At 37.3% G+C, this 21694-nt stretch overlaps 1 protein-coding gene and 1 pseudogene across 4 annotated transcripts in view; one reads left to right on the top strand and one right to left on the bottom strand.

The window, feature by feature from the left end:
• eya4 (EYA transcriptional coactivator and phosphatase 4) overlaps window positions 1-7203 on the bottom strand; it is a 54396-nt gene extending 47193 nt beyond the window's left edge. For all 4 annotated transcript variants that reach the window (XR_015713609.1, XM_087812222.1, XM_087812220.1 and 1 more), the window contains exons 1-2: window positions 6972-7203; window positions 2626-2677 (exon numbers count right to left, since the gene is read on the bottom strand). Coding sequence is in view for 3 of the 4 variants with exons in the window: in XM_087812222.1 (XP_087668348.1) it covers window positions 2626-2658 (33 nt within the window). In the remaining variant the exon portion in view is untranslated. The remainder of the gene's footprint in view (window positions 1-2625; window positions 2678-6971) is intronic.
• A 4550-nt stretch (window positions 7204-11753) lies between these two features.
• On the top strand, window positions 11754-12499 carry LOC148062211 (uncharacterized; annotated as a pseudogene).
• Window positions 12500-21694: the final 9195 nt, after the last annotated feature.

Consider the following 21694-nt stretch of genomic DNA (forward strand, 5'->3'; position numbering starts at 1 on the left):
CCTTTTCTCCATAGCTCCACAAGTATGTGACAACAGGTGGAGTGAGATAGTTAAACAGGCTAAAAGTAGCATTAAGGGGGCTAACCACTTTTGGCCCCATCCCAGTCTCTTTCCAGCATTCCCCGAGGACCCCAGACGGCAGGCTGGCCCTCGGCAGGCAGGCGGCCAGAGGCGGGGGGGGGGGACGCATGACCGTAACCCAGATGACACGCGGTGGACGGTGGATGTTCAGGGACCGGGGGGGGCGGGCAGGAAGTGAGGACTTTAAAAGAAGGGCGGGGTTCGAGTGTGGTGGGGTATCAGGTGTCCACGGCCAACTCCCCGAAACTTTGCGTGTATGGTTTTCTTTAAAGACGTAAGTACAACGCAGGTGAAAACGAAACTCTAAAACATAAGAATATAAATAAATAATTTCCTTACATGCATTATTCATTAATTGGCATTTACTAATTAATAAATGAATTAATAGCTGGCATTTAGATATTGCGTGCTTATTCTAAAAAAAAATGTTTTTTTAATGTTAGATACTGTGTTGTAATAGCGTTGTAATTACAACAATATGAAACTAAATGTAAAACTCTAAAACATCCTAAAAGGCAACCTAAGTGAACAATTAACACTCTCGGTCTTGTTTCATAACCTGAAGTATACTTTAATATATATTTGTAATTGTCTGTAATGGATCACTTGTTAACAAACAATTTCAATCATGTTTAAGTTATCTTTAATAAATATAAATATTAATCAGGTAATAAATATATGTAAGGGTGTGTGCCTGTATTTATGTTTGTTGATATACAAGATTTACTTCTCATTGTGTGTAAAGACATTCAGTTTATATGGTTTCTATGAAGCAGCTTTAATTCGACATATTTTACTTATTTTCAAAGATATTTATAAGCTCTAAATAATCTTCTGGATAACGTCTCTGATCCGTTCAATCCAGAAACATTAGGTGAACCACACTTCTGGAGCCCCATGAAAGAAGAGGGTGTCATCCGTCAGTGTTCATGGGTGATCCTAAAGAGTCGAGGGAGCCAGCAACACATAAGTCCTAAATCACAGGTTGAAGAATCAGCATCTCTAATGTGGCATAATTAAAATCTCTTTGCTGACGCCGAGGTCTTGTTTCCAACCACAACAATTAATCAATGTCTGTGAGCCACGTCTCAAATTCACATTATAAATGATATCACTGCCCTATTTAAGGAGCATGAAGTCACAGTGGAACATCGCCATCAATATTTAAGTACTATAAGATAGATGCGCTCTTTTTTTTTTTTTCTTGTCCTGTCTGACTCCTTCTCTCCGACCCTTCCTCCGGGCTGTACAGTGAGTGACAGGACTCCACCGGGGTCGGCCTGTAATCCATCCCAGGGCGAGTCTGACAGCGCAACACAAAAAAAGTGGAGGAAAAACAACATAGCCGATGTGCCGTGGCCCACTTTGTGCTATTATTGCCGGGCGAGGCCGGCGGGTCAGGAGGAGAGAAGGACGAGGCTTGATGGAGGAGGAGGAGGAGATGAAATTACACCTGTTCTGGTGGCTGACTAACGACTTTGAAATGCGAGCGGACCTCGCTCGCCGCCAAAATCATTTTCCCAACAATACGGACTGATCTTTAAACAAGCAGAAGTGGGACACTGACGCACAGGGGGGTTCGCTCACGGGTGTGTGTTGGCGAGTGTGTGCGTTCAATTGTTGTTTCAAACAAACCAAAAAAGTTATATATATTTTAATGTTTTTTTTTTGTTTCCTTTTTTTTTATAATTTCCCTTAAAACATATTAACTACATAAAATAAAATTTAACTACATTTAAAACACAAAATAATAAATAAATAAAAAAGTACATTGCTAAAGGTAGTTATTTAAAGTACGTATAATTTTAACACATAGGACCTGCTATTCTATATTATTAAAAAAAATAGGAAAAACAAAAAAATAAATACTTAATTAATTGACTTGAGATACAGTCTATAAAACTGTGATAAAACTTTTAAAAGATCATAATTGATTGCAAAATGATTTGAGAGAAAGACTTGATAATACATGTATTTATGTGGTGTAGTACTTGTAACTTTAAAATAATAAAAACAAGAAATAAAACATGCATATGCAACAACAGGCAAAATATTTTAGGGTATTATAAATGTGTAAGAAAACGATCTATAAGAGTCATATATGGATCATCGAAACGTATAAAGTAGTTATTATATTTTAGATTAACATCATTTAATTGGTGTTTTATAACTCCCACCCACACATTTGTATTTCTGTTAGTGTTTGATGTTTATCATTAAATACTTTTTATTTTATTATTTTCTTACCATGACTATTTATAATTTTATGAATTATATTTTTATTTCTCGATCATTATTATTTTTTAATAATTACACGTTTTAATATCTGTACTGTATGTTTTAATATCATTTTAACGTATGTTTAATATTCTGTTGCTGTGACTACTCAAATTTCCCTAATGTGGGAAGGAACGGGAGGAAAGAAGAATGTGGGAAAATCAAATTGAAATACATACAGTACACTGGAGGACAGAATTAGGGTAATGCTTGTGGTGCACCATGTATCCTGAGTCAGCTTCTGTCACACACTCGCTCATAACTCACCATCTGTTCGCTCAGCTCTTGCGAGGCTTCCATCGCGTCTTGGGTTGTGTCACTTTAAAGGAGACAAAACACATGAGAACATACATGAATTCTTTTGATTCGACGGCGGAAAAACATGCCAGTGAACAGTGTGTGTGTGTGTGTGTGTGTGTGTGTGTGTGTGTGTGTGTGTGTGTGTGTGTGTGTGTGTGTGTGTGTGTGTGCGTGTGTGTGTGTGTGTGTGTGTGTGTGTGTGGTCTCTTGCAGCAACAGGAGAAAGAAGCAGCAGTGAAAACTTCAGGCGAGATGATTGCACAAGTAAATATCAACAATGAAAACGGAGATGTGTCAGTGATAGGGCCACTTGGCCGTAACGTGGACACACACACACACACACACACAGACACACACTCAGACACTCACACTGGCTGTCAAGACAGGGAGTCGCCCTGTTCAGAAAAGACTGGTTGAATTGACAAATAACTAGATAGTTGTGGTAACAAAATCCAAATAATAAATATAAAACAACACAAAAAGGTTCACACCTGTGCACATTTATATCTCACACACACAGACCTGCTCCAGACACACACCACGCTACACATCGTCAAACACCTATTTTAAAACACATATAAGGGACTTGAAATTCACACTCTGTTGGCTTTTAAAGACATTTGCAAAATAATACACACTTATTGTCACACTAGATCCTGCTAAAAACAGATTTACTTACGCTTATGGCAGTAGCGCTAATAGTACAGCTGTAAGGGTACACACACTCTTTGTGTGCGATTTGTTGCGTGACAGTTTTTGCCAACTCAACAAAAGCATTCCTACTGAAATGTGTGCAAAGTCTTTATTTTCCACACATTTCTTAATCGCATTTTCTCAGAAGTGCTGTCCAAGGTGCTAAATGCTTTTTATGCTCTAGTTCCTTCAGTTGACCTTCTCATTGGAAAGCAGCTTCGCTTATTACACGCTTTCACTTTGTAATTCAGCCGAAGTCTGTGGTTCAACCTCCTGAACAAAATTTGAGAAATGTGATCTTTGTAAACCGACCAGTTATTTTCACAAAGACATAACTGCGCTATTGTTTTTAGAGCTGTTGCCACTGTTATTTCTTGAGCAGATTGTTTAAAACTTGTGTTATCTCTGGGTCAAGGTGACCCAATGGGCCCGAAAACACATGTGTTTGTGGTAGGGTTACCAAGGGATACCACAAACACCTTTGTTTTCGGGCCTTCGGATAACTATGACCAAGAGATAACACAAGGGTTAAAATCTGCCGTCCAAGGTGCAACATGCTCTTTTTTTGCCAGGTAAAAAATGTTTTGTTGTCTTTTCCAAAACCCCATTTCGGTGTTTTCAATGCAATGCAGTTACACTTATGACACGCACAATCTTAGTTATTCATCCTCAGTCTGTGGTTAAAGTGTAAATCGGCCCTTTAACGTTATTTTCATAAAATATAAGGACATAAACGGCAATATTTCAAATAAATGAATTAAGAAAAAAAAAGTTTTTCTCAGAATATTAAGCGGTAAAATCTATTAGAAAGACGTTTGGACTAATGTTAAATGAAATGTTATTAATAGATATGCATTCAAGTCGGCTCTCATTGGTGTAAAGCGTGATCACTTTTTCCTATCTGGACCTGGGTTCACAACTTACGGGGTCAAATGCAACTTGAGAAATTTTGACCTGTTTCGGACTCCTGACTTCAATTTATATTCCTTTAATGTTCCTTTATTCTTCCAATCTGAAGTTTGGATGAAATTTTCACTTCTTATAAATGCAATCTTGTAGTTATCTTAGACTTCGGAAAAAAAGTTGCTTAGGTAAGACTTGTCTCTGACTAATTGCTGAGTCATGATCAGACTTTTATTTCTGAGAATAACACACTAAAGACTGTTTAAAAAACGAGTTTGTGTGTGCGTGAGTCAGTGTGTGTGTGTATGTGTGTGTGTGTTCTGGCACGATCCTTTAAACTAACTGGCATCCTTTTAATTTTTCATAGCATCCAGCTCCTCTAGGCCTGAAACCCAAGACAATAATGCGTCTCTCTAGTGAATTGATTTGTACCTCAGCCTCCCTCACCTCCTCACCTCTGTGGAGGACAGACCCCCCCGCCCTCCCCCTTCCTACCCCCTGCCCCCCCACTCCTTACTGCAAAATAAAACTTAATGCATAAAATGATTTTATTCTGATTAAAAACAAGGGATTTTAAGGTCAAAAGTGAGCAACTTGTTATAGTTGATTGTGTTAACTATTATTGTAATTACTGGTTATTACCATGATTGACATGCTGATGTCAAACGCTCACCACTGGTCACATGACACCCCGAGAATCAATAACCCCACCATTTCCTGCTGAGCCCCGATGAGAGAATTACATTTCGTATGATAACTATTGACAGTCACGCTAGGGACACATACAGCTCAGACCACAGTTACACTTTACATACTTTATATATATATATATATATATATATATATTCATTTACTGTGTGTCTTTTAACACAACTGACACAATCATTTCTTGTGTAGTTATATTTGAGCACGAGTATTTGTATCATTCATTCGCTTTGAATGTTTATTATCTGTTTTTATTGACGAGGGACTAGTTTTTTCTAATGATAATGTAATGATATAAAATTGATTTGGTGAAAAATGACCTTTAAAAAAATATAAAATAGAGAAAATAAAAATCATGTGAGATCAGATGATGGAACATTTTTAAACTTACTTGGTGAATGTTTAATTATGACTACTGTTGTTTTTATTTTTATAATTAAGACGATATTTAATTATTTTTTCGAAATATTTATATCAAATCAGACATTGGTTCCCCTTTAAAAATGTGAATATTTCAAATGTTCTCCCATTGTTTTTTTTTCTTCTATTTTATATTATATGTTCCTCGTGGTAGCGGTCAAGCTTTAACTGTTGTTAATGAGGTGTTTTCCATTATTTTGTTTTATGCACTTAATTATTTTTAAAAGATCTTATCGTTTAAGAAATGATTACATTTAAAATGTTTGTTCGTAATGAATTAATATTTTACTTTTTACAACCAAAGGCTCTATTATACGTCTATGAAGCACAAATTACTTTTATTTAATATTTACTGAAGGCACCAATTTGGGGGATTTTTTTTATCAAACTATTTAAGTTAACTTTATACTTCTATTTGATATAGAAACTTGTACGATCTAGTAAACGTGGACATCTCTATCCATCAATATTTGTACTCGTACTTAACAAGTGCAACACCTACTACCCTTAAAGGGACAATATAGTCCAAGTGATATTGTTACGTCCTGAGGCGCTCCCCTCTCGTCCGTCTGTGTCTCATTACCGTGTGTTATTGACCTTCGTGTGACGTTCAGGTTCAGTATCAGATACAGCCGGCCCGGGTCACGAGGGGCCACGGGCCAATAACCATTCAAGTGGTCATCCAAGCTCCTCCAGACTGGCCGACATGAGATACAATTTCCATTTCCTACATATCAAATATATACACAAACTCCACGTGGGATGAGCGGGTTGGGTGGGCACACCCCCCGACCAGGGACCCCTATGCAGACCGCCGAGACACCTGAGGACTGTTCTGATCAAGTAACCAATCAAAGGTAAATAAACCTTGTTACCTGTTAAAAAATGAGCTTGAAATGATACATTTTTTACTTTTATCATGCTAGAAATATTATATTTTAACATATATCATATTGAAATACACGCCAGTTGGATGTGAGATGTTATATTTTATTTATACATATTAACTTTGTACTAATTAATTAATAAGTTACTTTTATAATATAAATAAGTATAAAGTTCATAAAAACAGTAAATAACATCAATAAAAAATATATTTACCATATATACTATATGAGGGATCAATAAAGTTTTACCTTACCTTACCTTATATATTTATGTTAATTAAGTAAACATGATTGTTTTTTGTTTCTGTCTATTATAAACTGACATAAACTATTTAAAAAAGATATAAAAATGGCTTGTAATGAAAATGTATGTTTTAATTGTGTAATTGCACGTGTTTTTAATAATAATACTTAATTTAAAATGTCTTTTTGTTATGTATTTAACAGGTGCAATATATGCTATTTAAAAATTGTGAACACATTCGTCACATCAAAAGCGTTCGTTTTGGCAAACATAAATGGATTTTAAATATACATTTTTTGTATTTTTAGGTATTAAATAAGACTTATTTTGAAATTTAAAAAATAATAATTCAATATAATGCAGAAATGTCGACAAATCTGTGGCGTTTAATAACTTTCATCCACGGCCAGCGTGTTGACAGGCTGAAGAATGAAAAGAACAGATGAAAAAAGTTGACTTACGAGAGAAGAAAAGATCAGAACTTTAAACGACAAGATGACTTCACTGGCTGTGGTCGCTCATGGTCACCAGTCCGCCGCTCACAGCTCTCCCTGCTGTCCGCCCACGGTCACTGTCACTCCCGCGCACATTCACCAGCGCCGTCCGCGCACACGAGCCTGTTCTTCCAACTCCTTAAGTCAGTCAAAGATGAAGTTTTTCTTCTCACACGGACTCAGGAAACGACATTTTAACTCCGACTCCAACTTTCACTAGCAGACTGCTAACGCTGTCATTATTCAGGCGGCTGCGCATGCGCGCTGCAGACACGCGGGCACTAAGTAGGTGACCAAAGAAGAAGAGGGCAGAGGGGGCTCTGAGTATCTGGACACTCTTTTTATACTTATTCCTGTTTTAGAAGAACTTTCACTCAACGATGGTGGACTAAAACTTTCCAGAAATATTTCCTGGATCATTTCCAAAAGCTTCATTTTTAGAATAGACAGTTAACCAGTCACATAAATAAAAATAAAAATAAATGAAATCGGATCTGATTATTTTAGTTACCAAAGGATGATGAGAACTCATCTCATCAATACATTCTTTAGAGTTTATTTCCTTTTTTTAAGAAAAAACAAAACAAATTATTTTTGACACTTACTAGTTTTAGTAGTTGAAATTTGAATTGTCATCTTACGGAAACTTATAAATTAACTTGAACAATTAATATTCCTGTTTTACACCCTGTTCTTATTTTTAAATCTAGATATGAAAAATAGTTTGTATAATTGATTCATTAACAAATTATTTGTTGCGTATGAATGATGCCAAAATTGACCCAAGCTCACTTTTTGGACCCATTTCTCGTCTCATTGTTAATTTAGGCAGTACTTTTTTCAGAAGGCCCCAAACAATCATTTAATCACTTAACTTCACATAATATCTTTTTTGAAGCAAATATATTTTTATTTAAGCATGTTTTTCAAATCCTATATCTGTCTTATCTGTGATTCTGGTATTTTTAATTTGTATTTATTTTCTGTCTGACTTACTGCCATATTTATTGGAGATCATCAAACATAGTCATTTTATTTAATCTGTCCATAAAAACAAATAAGTTTTCTAAATGAAATCAACCATATGCATCTTATTTGTATGACTTTAATCCTCAATATGATCTAGAACTATAATTTATCAGCAGACAAGGTTGACTGCTGGCAAAATCACAGAAAAAAAATGGTGACATAGTGAAATTATGTTTGCCTGGAGTTGTGGTTCTGGAGAACGTCCACATCAATAAAAGCCAAAAAATCTCCCTGGACAAACATTGTGGGTCAAATCAATCATGCAAGATTAAAGTACGACAGCACGCTTCCAATGCGGCTCCAACAAAGATGATAAATACAGTCGCTGACTGAAGTTTATTTTTGAAATATTGAATGTTTGTTATGAATTTTGTTAGTGTTGGAACCAGCTGACGGTGCAGCAGGAAGCTTTCACAGTGAGGTCATTTGTTTGAGACGATGATGTCACTGCACTCAGAAGCTGTTCTTATATATTTTGAAATCATACAGTAAAACATTACCTATTGTAAAATATACATTTTTTAAAAATGAAGTAAATAAAATGATATATTCTTAAGTAGAAGATATAATGCAGAGACTGGTGATAATTATAGAAAAAAACAAACACTTATATTAAATTATCAAATTTGTGAACCTTTAAACAACAAATGAAATTATTAATAAATTAAATGTTAAAGTTAAAATACAATTTTGAACGTGTTCAATTGGCAGAATAATTATTAATAACATTGTGTGACATCAAATGGAAATAGCTTTAAATCTAATAATTACAAAAGTAGGAATTAAAGCGTTTCAATTTGTAATTTAATTGTTATTTTCAACAATAATAACAGTCAATCTTGGTGTTTTTGCTTGTAAAATGTGTAACTTAATTCCAAATAAATATTTGATCAATTTTATTAAACAACAGCTACAATAATTGTTTCAGGTTATATAGATCAGTATCTTGCATTAGCTGATGGCAGTGCGATGAGTGAGAGCCTTGACTGACAAATCCCCGTCCAATTATTTCAAACCGGCCGCCAAAAGCTATTGGACAGTGTTTTGAACACGTCTGCACGTTCCAAAAGAAACTTAAATTCACTGAGAAAACAACTTATTCAAAGGAGCGACAGTATGTTCTTTCACAACTTCACACTAAACGAATTCTAGCGATTGTTTACCTTTTAGGATTGGTTATTCTTTCTAATGATGGCTTCAACAATCACCACTTAGTAGAAACCTCTGTTTTTTATTTTAACGATGCATAACTTTTTCTGGATGAATCGCCCAGATAGTCTTTGACCCCGGACTCACACCACGACGCAATTCGGGGACTCACACCATGAGTCCGGAATGGCGGACCTGGGTTAACAATTCCAAGAGTAAAAACACTGAAAGGAAAAGGAGGATAAAACCAGAAACTGACACAAGAAGGCTTTCTTGTTTTGAAAACAAATGCACATGTGGTATAGTGGCAACTGCGCAAGGGAGAAGCCATGACAATGCAACTACTCAGTTATGAATCCTCAAACTATTAGACACACAACGATAAATACAGAGTAAAATACACCTATAGCTAGCCAATAAATAGCCTCTCTATGAATCAAACTCAAGAAATACAAAAAAACATACAAGTAAAATAAAAGAATAAGGGATACCTGGACAACTGACCTGTCGTATAACAGCCTCTACTGCCAACATACTTTTCGTTTACTAAAGCCTAATAAAGCAAATTGATGTTCGATTTTTTTTTATCTTTTCCATCAACTTTCAATCATTTATTTTTTCTTTGTGGTAAAAGAAGGCGAGTTTAAGGTGCAGGCGCCACATGTGATGTTGTCTTTGAGCTCGATTCACTTCCCCCCCTCTCTCTCTACGCCTCTCTCGCTCTCTGGCCTCCACCGAGTTGCACAGTGATTGACACATTCTGGCCGAATAAATTAAAACCTCAAGCTGTGACAGAGCCCGAAATAGCAGGAAGCTGTTGCTGACCTGTGGTCTCCAGTGCCACATGTCAGTGGGCTTAAAAACTTGGCAGAACATTCTGCGCAAGGAAGCATGTACAGGTGTTTTCTATGCGTGTGTGTGTGTGTGTGTGAGAAAGTCTTTCGGTATATATTTAAAAGTGTACTGATCTGGATGCTTCTCTAAAGCCACCTGCCATCTATAAGTGGCTCGGCGGAGATACCAGCACTTGTTGGTTTACAGTAAATCTTTTGGGAACCGATTTCATCCTGTTTAATTAAAGTGGAACCAGTTTGGAATTCGAACACAGTGGCAGATGGAACTATATTTTTGCCCAGCTGTTCTCTGGAGGGTGACGGCAGGGTGGGTGGTTATGGGGGGGGGCATGTTTAGTGGCATAGCAGAGCGGGACCCTTTGCCAAGTCACAGAACCGGCCGTTCTTGCCAAGCAGGAGGGGTCGGCTGGGAGAAAATGCCATTTAGCTGGTCGGTATTTATAGATATGCAAGGAACTTGTGCTGAGGTGCTGACGACGTAAAACCAGAGGATGCTTCCCGAAGTCCAGTGTCAGGACTCACTGATAAAAATACCCGGTGAAAGATGGGCCTGGTCATTAGTGGCGCAGCCTGGCATGTGACATGGCAGCATTTCAGAGCTGATTTATGATTATTACTACAGACGACTTTACCTCTCCCTCCCCTGATCCCACCCGCCGTCCCAAATTGGTGGGACAAATGGAAGAGGGTTTATTTCTGGGCTGAGAGACTAATGTCTGGACGCATTTTAAACAGAAGCATTTAATGGTTCTCAGGTTCCACCGAATCTTTCATCCGATGACTCTAAAATCATTAAAGTAATAGCATGTACACGAGGAAGTAATACATACATGAAAGAGGAAATCTATAGATAAATGTTTTGTATGTAATATTTATTGTCCGTAGATTCATTTAAGTCAAACAAATGTAGTATATTTAAAACAAATCATGATCATATTGAACACTGATGTTTTCAGATTCAGTTTATGATATGATTCGTTTTCCCACCACTTTCTTCCGATAGTTTAAGAGTGTGCAGCGACAGGGAGAAACAAAGAAACATTTAACACGTCGTAAATTCCTGCGATGTCCTGCTGAGATTCTGCCACTCCAGTTACAGCTCTCTCCTGCTCCCAGCATCCAGTGACTGACACATGTAGACTCCGTAATGACCAACAATACATTATTTGTCTGGGAATATAGTATGCAACAAGATATTGAAAACATATCTTGTATCTCAAATGTGGCCCATGTCAAGCTGGTGCTCTGTTCACATAACTGTTCTCCATACTGAACCACCAAAGCTAATTCATCTAAAAGACTTATCGAATACAGATTTTCCGAAATGGGATCAACACAAGTCAACTCCTCGACATGGTTGACACCAAGCCGTGGGCCAAGAGCAAGCTAAACGTTGACTCAGTATCTACAACTGTTACATAGGAATGTTGTTCAGTTGGAGTAGCTCCGCAGAACAGTGACAATAAGAGGTTAAGGTAGTCCATACCAAGGGTAATACACTCACAGAAGGCCGAAGTACAGATGTAGAGGAGCCCACAAAATACGTTGGCCTACAAAAGGCAAATTGCAACTGCAAGAGGAAATAATACAGGAGGAAAGTGTCAGAGCCATCCTCCATGCCAAATACCTCTGTGACTACGTTAGAAAGATGGTCCCAAAGAGATGAAGTTCCAGGTAAATGTCTCAGACAAAGGAGACTGACTCAGGAGGGACCATCATGGGTGGAGAAACCTCTGTGTGGGATGTACTACCACTCATGGCTAGGGTGGCTGCTATGAACAAATCCTACTAATGGCTCGAGGCTACTGGACTGAAGGACAGCACAGAGGAACGTATCATGGTGGCACAGAAACAGGCCTTAAGCCCCAGAGCAATCGAGGGCAAGATCTACCACACGAGACAAGATCCCAGGTGCAGGGTGTGCAAAGAGGGTCCTGAAACAGTCCAGCACCAACCAACAGCTGGTTACAAGATGGTACAGTCAAAGCTTACATGTTACACCTTAAACAAGTAGCCATTATAGTGTACATGTGCTAAATACAAACTGGAGACCCCGATGTCAATATGGGAAGCATCTCCTGAGGTAATGGAGATTGACCGAGCCAAGATCCTTTGGACTTCCAGATAAAGACACAGAGAATGGTGATGGACAACCATCTAGACATTGCGATCATAGATAACGGCAAAGGAAAGCCACTGTGGTAGATATAGATATCAGGAGAAATATACCAAGGGCTAAAAGAAGTGCTAGAGAAAAACTTGAAGACATGAAGGCAACAGTAGTGCTGGTGGAGCAGTGACCCACTGGAGAAGTTCTCTAGCAGATCCCTGGAGAAACATCCCACATCTCGCTCCAGAAGTGAGCAGATCACTGGAACAGCCAAGATAGTGTGCAGGACACTTAAGCTCCTAGGAGCTGATGTGGTAAAGAGCCAGCCCACCTGGGGAGAGGGGCGTGGGTGAAAGAAAAATTGAAGTGCAACAGTGGCTAGTTAGTGTAAGAACTATTGAACAATACATAAAGATGTCAACATAATAGAACATTGTTCCAGTCAGACCCTTTACCAGGGGTTGCAAACTACAAGACGACTTCTACCCACTGTCAATTTTTAACTGGACAATGTAGGTTTTTTTGAGTTCTGGCATTGATGTAAATGTAGCTTTAATACATCTACCACTGTAACTGTATGGCTTGTACTATAGATCGGAATGGTTCTGACATATGACTTGAGTGATTCTTTGACATTGCAGACACAAGGCAGTGTATTTTGAAGTTCACTTCCATGAGTTTTAAAAATAAAAGAAAACATGTTTTTCTTCCAGATTTCCCTTCCAGTCCTCAGTCTCCAAAGACAAATGATGGAGTTTCTGCCTAATGCAGGGTGATAAGATTTGAGGAAGTGTGAGAGGATCTAGGGGAAAAAAAAAATAGACAGAGCAAAAATCTGTGGTTCTGTCCCACTACCTGGGTCTACAGAGACTCTCAGCATGTGTGAAAGTATAACGGTCCAAGTGTGTGTAATGTGTGTGAACTGTACTGTGTATGCAAGAGCTGTTGTATAATATATATAAGAAGCCAACCAAATTAGTTTACCATCAGCTGTACTCTTGTTGGGTCCAGGACCCGGTCCAGTTTTTTTTCTTTCTTCCAGTTCATGGCAGCTTTGGCCGTTTTTACTGCACCACTCTCGGGAGGCTACTGTGGCCAGATCCAGAACACTGGATTTAATCTTTTATAGGTATGGACATCATTTAAACGGGTCTCACAAGAGTCCACCCACGGTACTCTGCCCTACAGTCTGGAGATGTGCTCTGAAATGTCGAAAAAAAGAAATGATTGAAACCCCTTGAAGCTCTTTGTCTGAACCCAGACAGTGAAGATAGATATGTATAAATATATTGGCTACTTCTGTGACGCCGGTGGCCTTTTGAATTCCAGTCCATTTCATGAGGTCTGGAAAGTGTGGATCAAAAGTGTTTATTGGAGTATTGTGAAATACAGTGAAAATACATTCTATTCTTCTACGAGGAACATGGACAATTCTCTGGAAAGTCCCATAGAAATATCTCCACACAACGACAAAATACAAGTTTTTAAAGCATGTTTTCATCCATTTATATAGAACATAATGAATTATGATCAGGATATTACAAGGACATTCTTTTTTAAAGTGATGTCAGAAATAGCAACGCATTATTTCACTTTATTACTGGCGGTTAGGCAAGTTCCCACGTAACTTAATATGATTTATTTGCTCTTTCTGGTAGTTATAAATGTTCTGTGAAGCCTAAAATGACCTTCCCATAATGCATAACAGATAGTCTTACTGTTAAGTCTATTTTCTTGTGTCTATTGAAAAAGACGGTTTGAAAAAATATATTGTACTAGCTTAGCTAGTTGCTAACAGTGCTGCAGTTATTCCCAGGTGTTAAATACCGCCTTGTTGCATTTTTGAATATCTTAAAGAATACTATCTTAATTATCTAAACTAATCATTGTAAGGCATTACAAACAATCATTTGTGACGTCAAATCTTGAAATAATACATTGTATAATTATGACACCCAAAACAAACATTGCACTAGATATCCATAGGCTGGCACTATTGTTTCCTTATGTTATGGTCTGTACTGTATATTGTTCTTAGCTATTGTGTTGTTATTGTATTCTATCTTGTAAGTAAGTAAGTAAGTCATATTTATTTATATAGCGCTTTTCGAGACCAGGGTCACAAAGCGCTTAAACAATCAAAACAATACTCAAAAAAGTACATACTTTAAAGATCAATATACTACTGAGAACAACACAGGAGTTCCAGAAAATCAAGGAAAAGCCTGAACAAATAGAAACGTCTTAAGATGTTTCTTAAAGGAGTCAGTAGACTCCATCAAGCGCAAAGAGAGAGGAAGATCGTTCCAAAGCTTAGGAGCAACAGCCTGAAAAGATTTCTCTCCTCTGGTCCTGAGCCGTGTGCGTGGAACCATAAGTAGATTCTGATCCACAGACCTAAGAGCCCGAGCTAGGGTGTAAGGCTGGATCAGATCAGTGATGTAAGGAGGAGCCTGACCATGAATAGATCTGAAAGTAAGAACCAGAATTTTAAAGTTGATCCTGAAAGAAACTGGAAGCCAGTGAAGAGTTTTAAGGATCGGAGAAATGTGAGTTCTTCTACTTGAGCGGGTCAGAATTCTCGCTGCAGAGTTCTGAATCAACTTCAGGCGAGACAGCTCCTTCTTGTTAAGACATGAAAACAAACTGTTACAATAGTCCAGACGAGAAGAAACAAACGCATGGATTACAAGCTCCAGATCATGTTCCGACAACATTTTCCTAAATTTAGAGATTTTTCTCAGTTGAAGGAAACAGTTTCTGGTCAGTTTTCTGCACTGTCGAACAAGAGACATGTCTTTATCAAATACAACACCCAGGTTTCTCAGGCTCAGTATGACAGACTGACCTAAGTCACCCAAGTACTGACTCAACCCTGGAACCTTATCATCAGGAGCAATCACCAGTGTTTCAGTTTTGTCCACATTTAGCTGTAGAGTGTTTTCACTCAGCCATTGTTTGATTTCTAGCAAACAATTGACTAAGCTGTTCAGCCTCTGGGGCTCAGTTGGATCAAAAGAGTAGTAGAGCTGGATGTCATCAGCAAAAATGTGATAAGAAACATCTGGAAATCTCTGAATGATTTTACCGAGGGGAATCAAGTACAGCAAAAACAATAAAGGACCCAGAACAGAACCTTGAGGGACTCCACACAACAGATCTGCCGATTCAGACCTCATTTGATTGGCAGATACACTAAAACTGCGCCCAGAAAGGTAAGATGAGAACCATTCTAACACAGACCCAGACAGTCCCACTTCATCCCTCAGTCTTCTCAGCAGGATCTGGTGATCAACTGTGTCAAAGGCTGAGGACAGATCCAAAAGAACCAGAACAGTGAATTTACCCGAGTCAGCCGACATCATGATGTCACTGGACACTTTCAATAAAGCTGTCTCCGTAGAGTGATGTTTACGGAAGCCAGACTGAAACTTCTCATGGATGTCGCTCTGATCCAGGAACAAAGATAGCTGCTCAGACACCACCTTCTCCAAGATCTTGGACAAGAAAGGGAGCTTAGAAATAGGCCTGAAATTACTGAGGTCAGTTGGGTCTAAGCCTGGTTTTTCTGAGCAGAGGCTCCACAATGGCATGTTTAAATGCATTGGGAAAAACCCCTGTGGAAAGGGAGAGGTTCACCATATTGGTAACCCAGGGGCCAATTACATCAAATACTTTGATAAAAAGCCTACAAGGAAGGACGTCATCTGAGCAAGAGGAGGGTTTCATCTTGTTCACTAGTGCCGAAATATCACCCAAAGATACAGCAGTGAAGGAGGACCAAGAGGAGGAGAGGGGCTCAGAGACAGTAGGGGTTCCAAACAAAGGGGGAGAGATTTTCTCTTTGATCAATTTAATTTTGTCAATGAAAAATCTCAACAATGCATTGCTGTCAGCTTCACAGAAGACAGGCGTGATTTGAGGAGCAGGAGAAACGAGACCAGTTTTCTGATGTAATCAGATCTAGCAGTTTCTACCATCTCATTGTAAGAAGTCAACAGATCCCTGAGGTGAAGTCTATGCACCTCAAGTTTAGTGGAGTGTAGTAGTTCCAGAGACGCTCAGTCTTTCGACAAAGTCTCTTCAGACTCAGGAGATCTTCATTTGTCCAAGGGCACCGTTTTTTCTGAATTTTCAAGTTCGATTTAACAGGTGCCACTTGATCCAGTATTTCAACACAATGATCAGTGAAACAGTGAATCAAACCGTCCACATCTGGGCAGTCATCAAAGAAAAGAGCGTCAAACATAGCAGAAAAACTGTCTGCAGTATCGGCTGAGATGACACGCCTCTGAACCTAACTTTCAAAGACTCAGGGATGAAGTCCAGGTTAAACAAGACTAGAGAATGATCACTCAGATGGACATCATGTACAGATACATTAGAAATATCCAGGCCAAGAGTAAAAACTAAGTCTAAAATGTGGCCTTTTTGATGAGTGGGTTCAGAAAAATGTTGCTCAAAATTAAAGGCTTCTGTTAAAGTTAAAAGTTCTTTAGCAGAACAAGATGTGACGTCATCAACATGAAGATTAAAGTCTCCAAGAATAAGAACAGATTCCATTTGAGTAGTGATATTCACTGTAGGTAACAAAGTTAAAATTCAATTGTAAAGACACTGAAAATAAATTAAAAATAAACACATGTCAATAGACGCCTTGAACCTTGAATTGTAAGCATTAATGATATTTCAATCCTGATAATAACTTGTGCAACATGTCACTTTTTACAAATGGAAATTTTGCTTCTCAGTATTTTTATTCTATTCATATTATTGATAAATAAAATAATATTCATACTATTTCATTTTTATATTCTGTAATGCCACCACAACAAATCTTTGTTTTGTGTTCATAACGCTAAATAAAGTTTTTGATTCTGTTCTGTAATTTGACTCTAATGTGCAAAAATGTGTGACATTGTTGGGTTGAAATAAAGATTATTTAAATAGAAACCTTCCCATTATGCACTTCTGTATTTTATTCTAAACTAGAATCAATTATACGATTAAAATACTATACTATTTAGTAATTTAATGATCTATTTAATCAATGTACTATTGGATATCTGCACTCATGACATACACTTAACCTTAACTTATACGACAAAAAAGAGGTTGAAAAAAAAGTATTTCATATATGATGCTTACTGGTCAAGACGCTTGTTTGTCACAGTGCACAGCTGAATGATACGCCAGAGTGGATCCATGCTAATCTCAGGTGTGAATAATTGTGGTGAAGAGTTATGCGATCACGTTAACACCCGTTAATACCTGGTTTAAAGAGTGCCTGTGCACTCACTATCAGTTTCATCGCCATATAAAGTCAAGCTCCTGCATTTCCCGCTGTGTTGTGGTGTATGATGTCCGGCTCCCCTGTGGTCACCCCGAGCTTCCTTAAGTCCCGTCTAAAGCCACGGTGGAGACAGAGACGACTCCAGACGTACACAAATGTAAGAAAATATATTCACCGGTTGAGACTCGACGTAATCTGGCACTCAAGAGATACACGACACTGCAAGATGAGAGATGAGTCAGGGTGAGACATCTATAGTCTGAGAGCTTTGCTGTCACTACAATCAGACACTGAGATCATCAGCTTCGACGGGCACACAGACACAATTAAGAAAGTGCTCACAAATGTTCAGTAGAAACTGAATTGATAGGAAAGGTCGGATTTTCCTACATTCATGAAAAACGTGTAAAACGCCTTAAAATAAGAATGATTGATTTCTAGTTACAGAAAACAGATGGCAGGAAAAAAAATGAATTGAACAAAGCCCATTAAAATTAAAGCACAAAACGACAAACAACTAAAGATGGAGGGAAAATGAAAAAAGGACAGTATTTTAAAAAAACAAAGAAAAAAATTATACGACTCTAAAATTGAAATGCTCAGCAGGGCGGGAAAAGAAAGCACTAGAGAAGACTGGAGGCAACATAAGAAAATCTAAAAAACATGCACAAAAGAAATTATAACAATAACACATGTCTCATATTTTATCTAGTGTATTTTATTAGATTTACTCTCTTTTCCTTTTTTGTGTTTACGATTCTCATAAAACAAGTTTCTGATTCTAAAATAAAAAGAATAATATAAAAATACGAAACTGTTATCATCATAACCCAAGTTCTACGAATGGTGTTCTGCAATCTTATTGAGCTTTACTATTACACAAATACGTATGCTTGCACTGATAATAAGGAATATGTTATTACAAAATAAATCACTTACACATTTGCTAAACTGCTAATAAAATCCTACTGATAGGTGTTGCTATCCTGAATGATCAAACCATGATTTAATGATTAAAACCAAAGCGAAATACTCAAAAACAAAAAAATGTAAGTTTAAAGTTATTTCTTCATGTCAAATTATCATGTTTTTTTTATTCTTACACCACTTTTATTAATAGATAATCAATTTATTATGTGATAGTGTTGTTTATACACCACAGGTGAGCCACGTCTTCACTGCACCGATAGATTCTAGACATTTGGATTCTGATTTTAAAAAACAATATTTAACACTGCCTGTGATGAAGCTCGTGAAAGTCATACTTGTATAAACAAAAGGCCAGAAAATGATTTAATTGATTTGATTTTGAAGAAGTTTATGATATTAATGAGCACCAAAATCAAACTACGATTAGTTGATTGACAGAAAAGAATTGAGAAAATGATCTTTAGCAAGGAAAATTCAATACTTTGAAAGTCAATCATGTTGAACGCTTGTGTAGAACCTGATGTCGTCTTTAAAATACTTGAAATAAATAGTAACACTATTGCAATATCTCTTCTTCACTGAGTCCGTACCTGAAAGTGTTAAAGTTTCAGCACTATGAACATGTCGTCATGGGTTTTGTCACCATTGTGTGTCTGTGTGTGCATGTGTATGGGTGTGTGTGTGTGTTTGTGTGTGTTTGTAATCCCCAGACTGATACTGAATCTCAGTGCAAGTAGAGCTGGAATGCTGGCGATGTTGTTACAACTAATGAAAGAATGGAGGAAAAACAAATAAAGGGGCCAAAATTAAAAAGAAAAAAAAAGAGGCATAAAGTGAGGACAAACACTCCGTGAAAGACAGAAACAGAGGGAGGAGAACAGGATCTTGTCAGCGTGGAATCCTTGGAGGGGAATATACTGTACATTAAAACATTTGTCTTCTTTGCTCAAGAATGTTTTCTTTCTGCTCAATTAAAATCAAGCTAAATAAACATTGAATTGACAATCGAACTAAAATGATGTAAAACATACCCGCAGAGAAATAAACAAGACTTGTGAGTCAATATAAATGAGTACATCTTTTTAAAGACGTAACTTAAACACATACAATTATACTAGGGTGTTTCCTGCTTTATTTATACATACAACAACTGCTTTTGAAATTCAGAAATGAACAAGACATGGATAAGCATGACTAAAAAGGGATTTCATTTAATTAATTTCACTTATTTTATTTTATTTCCTACTTTATAGCTGAATTTTGGAATTATTATTATATTAATATATTATTATCGGAGTTGTTGTTCATATACAATAAAATATGATTTATTCAAAGTTATCTCAAGACATTATATAAGATACTGTATGAGAGAAGTGGAAAAAAAGCTCCCAGTGAACCAGTATGAGCGTCACTGGTGAGGAAAAAATCCTTTTAACAGGCAAAAACCTTGAGCAGAATCAGACTCAGTGTCTGGGATCAAGTCAAAATGTGTTCAAGATGCTGTTCGTCAACCAGTGTTTGCACGTCTGCCACTTATTTCTTAAGCACATGCAAACATTTTTCAAGTTTTCTATTAACCTCTGTATGTATTGGAGAGGAAACTAGAGCACAAAGAGTAAACCCAGGAGTACGGGGAGAACCTACAAACTCCACACAGAAAGGACAAATGTGATGATCTGTGTGGCCCTCATGAGGATCATGTAGAAACTAAACAATTTATTTTGTATTTCTGTATGTCTACTATTCATCACACGTCTCTTAATATCAATATATTGTAGTACTTGATTGAAGTAGAACACACTGATCTACTTCCATATTTGTTACCCAGGAATTTTACAAAACCGCAGATACAATTTTAAATGAAAAATGAAAAGGACATTTCATTTTGTTTTTAAAATGTTGTTGTCCCTTTATCATGCTTGCATGGACTTAAGATGTCACTAGAGTAATTTTTCATCCGATTGCAACATATACCAGGAAATAACATGGAAGGGCAGAAATTTAAAAGGCTGTAACCTAATTAGTGCATGGTTCCTTTTTGGCCTTCGTCGGCGAAAAATCAGGCTCAGTCCAGACACGAGAGAAGTTCATGGCGGTCGTTTTGAGGCCAAGAAGATTCAGATTCATATTGAGTTTGTCACTTGATTTTTTTATTATCTTTGATGGCCCCTCACAACAGCCAGTGTATAAACGTGGCCCCCTCGGAAATATAATTGCCCACCACTGTTCCAGACTATAGAGGTAGTTTCTTTGCGTCGATTATGACTCCAACGTTTCTGTTGTGTGAGTTCTACTATTGTAAAAAGGTTGCAGAATTTAAGACAAAAACACTAAAAAGAGGAGTACATTTAAGTTTTACTTATTAAAATAAATACTTTTGAAGTTGTTTTTAGATGTTCTGGTGTCGCTGATTTGTGTTAAATTTTCCAAGATGTTTTCCTTTTTTTTCTCAACCATCATCTTAAACTTGACCATATTGTTTACTATTTCTATCTTTGATCATTTCTTAACATATTCTACAGAGACAAGACATGCTGCATTCAGGTGCGTTCGGAACTGTAGGGAATTTGAGTGCTTTTTTCTAATTGTTCGTTATGGTATATTTGAAACGACTGATAAACAATATCTTTTTTTACTCATACCTAGTACACAATTCTTATTATAAACAATGAAAATGAATGTTTTATTTAAAGAAAAAAAAAAGCTTAACTTAAATATTTACCGTAAATAAATTTCTCTATAGTTGTTTTGAATTTATTTCATTTAGTTTGTCATGATATTTATTATTATACATATTTGAATAGATCAGTGTGAGACGTACAAACCACATAATGTGAAGAACACACACTGAGTTTTTTTTGTTTTTAGATGGTTATGTTTTTCTTCCATCTGCTCCTTGTTTTCTGGTCACTTGCATGATATTATGGTCTGGATCTTTTCACGGGACAGAAACCTGCGGGCGGGCGATGCTGTCATCTCTCACCGCGTCTTCCCTCGCAGGGTTCACTGTTTGGTTTGGCGTTTGACGGCGAATATAGAGGCGAGTAATCATCCAAGAATGTGAGTAGCACGTGTCTTCAGCAATCACAATCAGGAGATTCCTACTGGTCTCCCTCTGACACACACACACACACACACACACACACACACACACACACACACACACACACACTGATTGCCGCCTGCTCTGCTCTGTGTAATTTTATGGAGGCAGATTGAATGTGTCAGTCGGGCCCGCACATGAAGATGTCAGGAGAGTAAGAAAACAAGGTTATATGTGATGCTGTATTTAATTAGAGTGAAGATGAGCGTATCTGAAGCTGCT

Source organism: Callionymus lyra, chromosome 17 (genome assembly GCF_982586985.1).
Source record: "Callionymus lyra chromosome 17, fCalLyr1.hap1.1, whole genome shotgun sequence".
NCBI lineage: Eukaryota > Metazoa > Chordata > Actinopteri > Syngnathiformes > Callionymidae > Callionymus > Callionymus lyra.